The sequence below is a fragment of the Numida meleagris genome, chromosome 5 (assembly GCF_002078875.1).
Source record: "Numida meleagris isolate 19003 breed g44 Domestic line chromosome 5, NumMel1.0, whole genome shotgun sequence".
Lineage (NCBI taxonomy): Eukaryota > Metazoa > Chordata > Aves > Galliformes > Numididae > Numida > Numida meleagris.
In genome coordinates this window covers 16,434,061-16,443,788 of record NC_034413.1, presented here as the reverse complement: position 1 = coordinate 16,443,788, position 9,728 = coordinate 16,434,061, and the positions used below count along the sequence as shown (strand labels likewise).

At 39.6% G+C, this 9,728-nt stretch overlaps 1 protein-coding gene across 2 annotated transcripts in view; it reads left to right on the top strand.

Moving 5' to 3' along the window:
• The window catches only part of FAS (Fas cell surface death receptor), an 18,211-nt gene extending 8,711 nt beyond the window's left edge, over positions 1–9,500 (top strand). Inside the window, exons 2-9 of one of the 2 annotated variants that reach the window (XM_021400493.1) lie at positions 2,449–2,617; positions 3,198–3,326; positions 6,115–6,223; positions 6,661–6,725; positions 7,039–7,119; positions 7,261–7,334; positions 7,811–7,835; positions 8,605–9,500. In XM_021400493.1, coding sequence (XP_021256168.1) covers positions 2,449–2,617; positions 3,198–3,326; positions 6,115–6,223; positions 6,661–6,725; positions 7,039–7,119; positions 7,261–7,334; positions 7,811–7,835; positions 8,605–9,020 — 1,068 coding nt within the window. In that variant the 3' untranslated portion in view covers positions 9,021–9,500. Of the gene's footprint in view, positions 1–2,448; positions 2,618–3,197; positions 3,327–6,102; positions 6,224–6,660; positions 6,726–7,038; positions 7,120–7,260; positions 7,335–7,810; positions 7,836–8,604 lie in introns of both variants that reach the window. The other variant, XM_021400494.1, reaches the window with a different exon arrangement.

Sequence of the window (9,728 nt, the reverse complement as noted above, 5' to 3'; positions counted from 1 at the left end):
GACAGCTGCTTAACATTGTCTGAGTCTACAGCAGCTATTCCAAAGGCCCATCGATACCCTCTGGGATCCTTGAAATGTCCCCTCCTGAGGTAATCAATACCGAGTATACACGGAGCCCCTGGACCAGTCACAATAGGATGTTTTTGCCAGTCTTTACCAGTGAGGCTTATTTCGGCCTCCAACACAGTCAACTCTTGGGAACCCCCAGTCACCCCAGAAATGTAAACTGAGTCTGTCCCTTGGTGACTCGAGGGCATTAGAGTGCACTGTGCACCTGTGTCCACCAGTGCCTCATATTGCTGTGGTTCTGATGTGTCAGGCCATCGAATCCACACAGTCCAATACACTCTATTATCCCTTTCCCCCCCCCGACTGAGGGCAGGGCCCCTCTACTTGTTACCTCCCTTGTTCTTCTGATCAGGGCCCTTACGGCTTTTACCACGTCCCGCAGCGACAGGAGCGGAGGATTTCGCCTTGGCTAGCAGTTCTGTTGCCCGTGCTTGTAGTGCAGGAGTGGGTTTTTTGTGCCACTTCTTCATGTCTTCTCCCTGGTCACGTAGGAAACGCCACAATGCAACGCGTGACATAGTCTTACTGTTGTCACTTGCTTGAGCAGGAGGATGTTTTCTTCTTCTAATAGCTGAGATGTTGGATGATGCAAAAATCCCAAGCTCTACAAAATTAGCAGCTTCCTCTGGAGCTGTATGCCACATTGTATACATATTTTTTTTCTTCTCTTCACAAAGACAGGCTAGCAGCAGCCAGAAAAAAAAGTTTACAAAAAGTGCACAAAAGTTTACAAAATATCCCAGAGTATTGGCAGTCCGCCTGGACTTTTCAAGGTCACGTCTGCAGTTACAGCACCTGCAGTTTCGATAACGAAGCTTTCCGAGAGCAGAGACAGATTCGTTCTAAGAGCTAAAAAGCAATCTTAGCTTAGTTCTAAAAGCTAAAAAAGAAGAATTTTGCCCTTAATTTTGCCTCAATTTTGCCCCAGTTTTGCCCTTTGCATTCTCCACCAAAAAATGTCAACGGTTTACGGGCGTTAGGCCCGATTCCGTGACAAAGGGGACGGGGGACCCAAGGGCCCACGCCCCGGGAAAAGGGGAAAGGGGAAAAGGGTAGGGAGATGGACCTGAGAGCAAAGAACAGCGGCAACAATCTGAGGAGAAACAAACTAATTTACTAAATACGATATCGGAATGCAAAACAACACACTATAATACAATATAATTACAATTTAAGCTGATAAATCCAATACAGAGAGAGAGAATGTCCCAAAATCAAGGCCTTACTCTACTACCGACGATAAGACAGCTGGAGAGCGAGGTGCTGCCAAGACGAGAGACAGCGGAAAAAAGGGACGAGGTCTCGTGATCTGCAAGTTTTTATACTGCGAGCTTCTATCTTTTCCCTCCGGCTGGAAAACGGTAACAAAGGAGCAAAGTACCGTGGGGACTGTAGTAGTCCTTCTCTTCTGAGAACTAGGTATGTCCACTACATGATGTTATGATGTGGAATACCAATAACCGAAAATCACAAAACCATGACAATTGATTACTTCAGTTCTTAGCTACAGATGACACTTCTGTGACATGAGAAGCAAGTTTGAAATCCAAACCCCTTTTCCAGTAAGTTAATTACAGACAGTTTTTTGCATCTGACTAAAGTAATGGTTAGTGTTGAAGCAGTTTCACACAAAACCATGAGAACTGCATGAATTAGCCATGAAATATCATCCTCTGGCAGACAAAAAGAACAAAAACCCAGGCATTATACAATTTAACTTGAAAATGCATTCAAAGAAAGGGAGCAGGGGTGTAAATTAGATAGGAAGGAAAGTGATACTTCTTTAGGACTGTATAAGCATCATCTACTGAGAAGAAAAATAATTGGAAAGCAAAGTAAGAATGAGAACAATTTGGAGATCAGGTATTTAGGGTGATATTAAAGCACAATTTTTTTTTTTTCAGAGAACGATTAGCATTCAGTTTGAAAGCAACACTAGAGTAACAAAAACCTGAAATATACCATTTGAATAAAGGATATGCTGTAAGCAAGAATGTTACCACTGACTCAGAAAGGGCAGATTTAGGCACAGTGATGTGATGCACGGAAAGCTCTTCAAGAAAATAATGGGAGTTTCTTTGCTTTGCACCATAATTAGGCATATGAGGCTATCTTTTACAGCTCAGATGTATGGGCCTGTTCTCAAGCATTAATTTTCAAACAATCAGTGCCTGCAATGGTAGAGTTGATAGTGTTAAATCCAATGTGTCTTCTCATTATCCATTAACTCTTCTGATATAATAAGCAACTTTAGTAAGGGAATGAGTATGAACATCTTTAGCAATAGAATAAGAGTGCTGATGTAGCTCTGTGCTAGCAGTAATGTGCACCTACAATCCTTGATAATTTCCTGTGTAATTTGCTGTTCTTCTCTCCTAGGTGGTTGTGTTAGTTATGGAAACACGCTGCAAAAATGATACAGAAGTTCCCATACACATAGCACATAATAAATCTATTACAAGGAAGAGGAGCTTTGCTAAGCGAGAAATTACCTGTACAGAGAAGGAGTACAGTTTAAATGGTCAGTGTTGCAAAAAATGTGGACTTGGTGAGTATCATTATGCTGAAAAGTCATTAAAGTGGAAACCACAACACACACAGTTGCTTTCTTCTGGGATAGCTCAGCTATGGTTTTCTGGATGCGCTTCATTGTAGCTCCATCTTTCTCTATTGCAGGACATCAACACACAAAAGTATTTCTTGATTCAGTGCACCAGTAGCTTTTCACTACAGATAGCAGTTCACACATGAAATGCTTGTTGTAAATAATAATAATAATCCTACATTACTTACACAGCTTTAATAGAGGTTAAAAAACTGCAAACACAGGGTTATGCCAACAAGATACTCTGTATATTCATGGGTTTTTTAGTTTTGCATGTGTTGTTTTGTTTGGTGTGCTTTCTTTCTCTCCTAGACTGGAGAAAGAGGGAAGGATAATCAGATCTTATGTACACTGCCTTCCTGAACAGTACATGTATATGCATAATGAATATAGATTCTATCTGTTTTTGTAAATCGAAAGGTATTAGGGATTAAAAAGAAGTCTCAAGACGTAAGTCTCAAAGCTGATGGCCTTTGTCCAAAGGTACTATATATGTTTTTCTTGTTTCTCTGTCTCTCTGCAGGTCACTTCAAACGTACTGAGTGCCCAAACACTGAAGCAGAGTGTGTACCATGTAAACCTGGAGAGTTCATGGATCATATCAATGATTTGGACAAGTGTATGAGATGTCATTCATGTGACACAACACTTGGTACGTCTACAGAAATAGCAACTCTAGGCAGCAAGTCTGTTTAGAGACAGGATTCAACTGAAAGATCTCTGCAATCCCCAAGTAATGGGTAGCACACAGACTAAAATGTTTTACAAGTTCGACATGGAGAAGTTTATGACAAAGTCTTAAACTTATCCTCCAGTTTCTTTTCTAAGCACAGAGTAGGAAGAGAAACAAGGTATGAGGAGAAATAATGCGCCAACATATCTGTCTTTGTTCAGACAGGAAGCATTTGGAGAGTAACATCCCATCTCTTCCACACTTGCCTCTGCAGTGCCTTTCTTTGCACAGAGGCAGGTAACCCAGCTGTTCCAAGGCATTCTGATTTTGCTAGTTTGATTTACAGCAGTTAATGCTTATGCACTAACCTCAACTTTGGGTTATGATATATTCCTATTAGATTATCTTACACGCGCTATATTATTTTATGAGTTATAGTAAGGGACCCCACAGATAGTGGTTTTATTTGGTATGTAGTACCCCACTTGTTGGAAGCATGACAAATAGCTTCGCTCAGTAATTTCACTGACAATAATGTAAGAAAAAAAAAGGCTGACAGGATTCTACACCTTATTTCCTTCATCAGCCCTGAGATGTAGATAGCTTCTAAGTTCTCAAAGGTCATGTCTTCCCAGAAGCCTCTGTTTACCTTTAACTGCCCTCCAAGTACATCAGCTAATGTAAAAAAAATTACATTGATTGTAGTTTTGAAGTTATGATGGAGATGTGAAATAGGATATAAGAATCAATTCTGTCTTGAGCATGGGCTTTTCTTCTCGAAAGGACGACCCAATACATAGTGAGAGTCAATGAAGGAAAGCTTGCTCTCTCTTCTTCATCCTCTATTTTAAAGGGAGTGTTGTAAGAAGGGAGCATTCCCAGTGATTTCCTTCGTAGTCTTTCATGTAATTAATATTATCTGAAATTTCTGGAGCTGATAGAGTGATGCTTTTTATACATTCAGTATGCTGCATGGGATATAGGATCAAAACATGATATTATAAGGCTCTACTGTGTCAGACCAGTGGTCATCCTAGCCAATATTCACTAGGCAAGAGATGCTATTTTAGGGAAGAAATACGCAAACCTTCTAATTTCTGTAGTCTAATTCCTGCAAAGACTCCTAGCATCCACAGCTGTGGGAGAGGATGTTAGAAGGTCCGTCTCTACCTAGGCAATTTTGTATCTATTAATGAGCCCTTTGTGCATTTACCTGCTGGGAGACAAGAAGTCTCAGAAATCCAATACCAGTCAGACTTTTTTTTTTTAAATCCATAAAACATATCTCCTACCAGTTTCACCAGGTGTCTGGTATAGCTGGATTTAGGGAAGGATAGTTCTGCATTCCTCACATCAAAAATCCAGTTTGGTAAGCAGGGAGACAGCTTTTAACTCCAATATTGTGGAAGGATGACTAGTCACATTATCTCATGGAAAATAATGTTGAAGAGAAGTTAGTAGAAAGTACTAGGCAGGAGGAAAATTACCACTTACGTTCCAGGAGAAGCATTCTTAGGATCATTTATGTTTGGTATTTTCATGAATGGCTTCAGCATTGGTTTCACAGTAATCAAATTTTAGAAATAACGTGGTGTCAACGGTTTACGGGCGTTAGGCCCGATTCCGTGACGAAGGGGACGGGGGGCCCACGTCCCAGGAAAAGGGGAAAGGGGAAAAGGATAGGGGGATGGCCCTGAGAGCAAAGAACAGTGGCAACAATCTGAGGAGAAACAAACTAATTTACTAAATAAGATATCGGAATGCCAAACAACACACTTTAATACAATATAATTACAATTTAAGCTGATAAATCCAATACAGAGAGAGAGAATGTCCCAAAATCAAGGTAGGCCTTACTCTACTACCGACGATAAGACGGCTGGAGAGCGAGGTGCTGCCAAGACGAGAGACGGCGGAAAAAGGGACGAGGTCTCATGATCTGCAAGTTTTTATACTGTGAGCTTTTATCTTTTCCCTCTGGCTGGAAAATGGTAACAGAGGAGCAAAGTACCGCGGGAAATGTAGTAGTCCTTCTCTTCCGAGAACCAGGTACATTCACTACATGATGTTATGATGTGGAGTACCAATAATCGAAAATCACAAAACCATGACAAGTGGTTTCCTGTTATAGCAGGGCACTGAATATGGTAACTCAAAAGTTCCCTTCTGTTCATACCTAAGAAAATAGCTTCCACAGTAAATAGATCTACTTACAATATTTTTTTATGCAAAAATATTTCTTCTTAGGTGGAGATCACCTCTTCATATACATTGAGGACAGGAGAAAAATAATAAACTTGGCTCAAAACTTACACGGGGAACATGTTAGATAGAAGGAGTGGAATTCCTCATTATTGAAGGTTCTCAGGAAGAAATAAAACTTGTTGTCTGTCAGGCTGAGTAAAGATCTTGTCTCTGACAGACAACCAAGAGATGGGTTATGTGTTCTTCTTTGGTCCCTTCCAGCTTTAAACTTTTTTCCTATGGAAAAAAGAAGCTGACAACATATGGCAGTGCTAAATGAGCCCTTTACTGCGTGATCGGCTTTTTGAGCTCTTGGCCAGCAGAGGTCTCTCTGCTATCTTTGTATTTCCAGTACTGTCAAAGCAAGGTTCCGTATAAAATCTACATTGTTGAAATTAAGTGTCGCCAGCGCCAGGAGTGGTGGTGCTAAAGACATGTAGGTCTGAGGACAAGAGCTTGTGAGCAAAGGCCTGCTTTTCAGGCCTACTTTTTCAAACTAACAAACTTTAAGAATTCATTTTAGGTTTCAAGGTTGCAAAGAACTGTACCCCAACACAGAACACAGAATGCTCCTGTGCAAAGAACTATTATTGCACTTCAAGTCTGTGTGCAGATTGCAAGCAATGTACCATGTAAGTGGATGCCTTCATTGTTAAATATGACGTTGTTAAGATCACACTTTTTTCCAACCAGTTTCAAGACAGAGGCTATGGTAATATATAAGCTAAGGGAAAACAGAGTCGTTTTGCTTTGCACTTAGCTTATTCAGCTGGCTTTTCTCAGTCTAATTAATTTGAATGTATGCAGAAAAACTTATATAAATACACCAACTCTGTATATGCTCTTCAAAAACTCTATCTAAGCTTTCCTGTTGCTTTTGTGTGATCTACTGATACGTCATTTCCATACTTTTTCCCATACTATTTTCTTACTTGTTAAGTTCCAAAGTCCAGCATCCTGGTGTAAGACACCATTAGCTGATTAAAAAGCAATAGGAGATTGTGACTTGCTCTCTTAGGCAATTTATAAAGAGAGAAACAAATTCCACAATAATTTATATTTTCTGCAGATGTGAAAATGGCCTAGTTGAAAAGGAATGTACTTCAACTTCAGACACTGTGTGCGGAAGGCAAGGTACCATTTTAAAACATAGCATGGCCTACCATCTGCTATATTTGGGAGGCTACTGGAATTGTACTGTGTTCTGCACAGTGAACCACAGCAATTCATGACACTATCTGCTGTGCCTTGTACTGACTTATGGAGCATGATTGCTCTTTTCTCTTGATCACAGCAGACATGGGGTGGCTCAAGTGCTAGCTTCTGCCATTTGGAGACAACAGATGGGTCTCTATAATCTGATGAAACCTTGTTAAAATTTTCAAGTGTGTTGCTGTATTGCTCTACTTGACTTAGCTTTCATGTAATGTTTCCAATATTCCAACAGAAGCAGGAATGCCATCTTGGGGCACCGCAATTATTGTCATAAGTGTGGTAGCATTAGCAGTTGCAGCAGTAATGTTCTACCGTAAGTGATTCCCTGTTCCTTGTTACTGGCATACTCTGAATAAGATATTCAGCTGCTTACTCAGATGTAATTTTATATTCTTGGAGTCCAGAGAAATACACTGCTCTGGATTATTAAATGGTTTATGTTTTATTCTTTCAGGCAAGAGAAAACAGAAGAGTTTTACTAGCCAAGATAACAGAGGTGTAGCAGTCCCTAGAGGAGATAGTTCTAATGTAAGTATTGTTACGTAGATCAGATAAAACTCAGCTTGACACAGGGAGCTTTGCTCCATTTAAATTACTGTGAGACTGCCCAAGCATGTGCATGCCTCTTTTCTATGACATCAGTGAAGTAAATTTCAGTGCGAGGAATCTTCGGAGAAGCAAAAGGAACCCCATATCATTTCCTCAGGATTTGTTGTTGCACTCAGTGACATGACCAAGATCAGAACTTTGTAAATAATCACACCTCCACAGAACTGATATCCTATCCCCATGCATATTTTTATGCAATAGGGATTGTGAGGTGACTCCCCAAACTTAAGTAAAAAGGGGGTCCAGTCTGATTCCATATCTTATAAAACACGAGAATCATGGAGAAAGTTAAAGAAAATTTGAGAAGTGTGATGACATCTATTTGTCCTGTTATATGGGGTTGGCCTTTAACAAAAAAAAATTTACACTTATTTCTCACTTGCTTCTCTTTTCAGGAGACTTCAAAACTCATGGATATAGGTAAGAGACAAGTAATTTCTCAAACTTCAGTAAAATAAAGATTCAGATATAAATTCTACACTAAAGAAAGGTTCTTTTTTTTGTGTAGACTCTGCCACTTTGTAGAGCTGTCACTCTGGCACAACTGTGAACACTTATTATAGAAATGCCAGGTCATAATGTGCTTAAGGCATTTAGTGGTGCCATTAAACTTTTGCCTGAGGAGGAGTTTCTGTTGTATAGGAAGCAAGTACTGATTGACAACAGGTAAATTTCTATTCTGTGTATGGTATGGACACTAGGAGGCAGCAAGTTGGATTTCTAGAATCATGGATAATTCTAATGATGGAGTAGCCCTGCAGCCAGGAATGGAATCACAGAAACAGAACCTGTCTTATGTTCATGGGTAAAAAACACAGTGGTAACATTCAGCAGGAGAACAATACAAGCTCCAAGACCATATAATAACAAAAGACCTGTCTTGTTCTTAGTGCTATTTTGAGCAAAACAGGTAATTGAGGCATGACGAGGCTTTGATGGTAGAGGTTATAGGTGATGAAGAGGTTACAGAGGAAACAGGTTCTATTTCAGGTGCCAGAAGGCAATACAGTTACATAGAGCAAAATCACACTTAAAACATATGGAGTCATGAATATCTGAAACTTGGTCTGTTTTAAATAGAAGTATCAGTTCTGAATATAGATTATAAAAAAGAAAGAAAAAAAAAAAAGCACACAAAGCCAACAAACAGATCAGTGCCAAGAGCATTCATTTCTTTTTACGCTTCTAGATATTGACCTGAGCCACCATGTCCATGACATTGTGTTGGAAATGACACTAGATGAGGTCAAGACATTCGTTCGTCATCACCGACTGCCGGAACCTATCATAGATCAAGTTACCTGGGATAACAGCAGTAACGCAATTGAAATGAAGATTAAGCTCTTTCAGAAATGGCATCAAAGTCATGGGATAAGAGGAGCCTATGGAACCCTAATAAGCAGCTTGAGAGATTTAAAAATGCGTGCAGTAGCTGATAAAATTGAGGAAAAACTGAAGGCAACTGCTTCCAGCGATCAGGAAAGGAGACAGTCTTATAATGATAAAACTGAGCAAAGCAAAACCTGCAGTCAGGAAGGTGGAAAATCTCCTTGTGATAATGCTGAGCTAAGTAAAACCTACACTGATAGATCGGAAGAGACATAGAAATAATTTTCTTATGATTCTGTGCTGACTGAATTAGTACTTTTTTTAATACTACAAATAACTAAGCTTCTAAAAGCCATTTTGTTGGCAGCTCAGGGAGTTTTTCAGGGTACGTATAACACAAATGAGGTATAGTTAGGATTTTTGTAGAGGTATGTTTCCTTTAAAAAAAAAGTCTTAACTGTTGATTTTGATTATTAAAAACAGGACAGAGAAGATTTATGGCTTATTAGAAGTGACAGTAGAAGAGTTCGGCTATAGGACTTGTTACAAAAAGAACAAAGTAGTCACTGGCAAAAAGGTTTAACTCAAATGTGGTAGTCTTGTACACTGACTCAATGTAGTGTTTTTGATTACATTGAAATTATGAGGTGTTGCATTTTTCAAAGTGAAAACTCTGGCGTTAAGAGTGTATAAAATATACCAGAAAGAATGCTCCAGCAACAACAAAATAATAAACTTTAATATACACCTAATCAATTCTGAATATATATATTAATCATAGAATGGCTTGAGTCAGAAGGGGCCTTTAAAGATCACCTGCCATGGGCAAGGTTGCTAACCACTAGATCAGGCTGCCCAGAGCCCCAGTGAACCTTATTATAACACCTCCAGGGATTGGGCATCCACAGCTTCTCTGGACCACCTGTTCCAGTCCCTCACCACCTTCTGAGTAAGGCATTTCCTCCTAACATCTAACTTAGATCT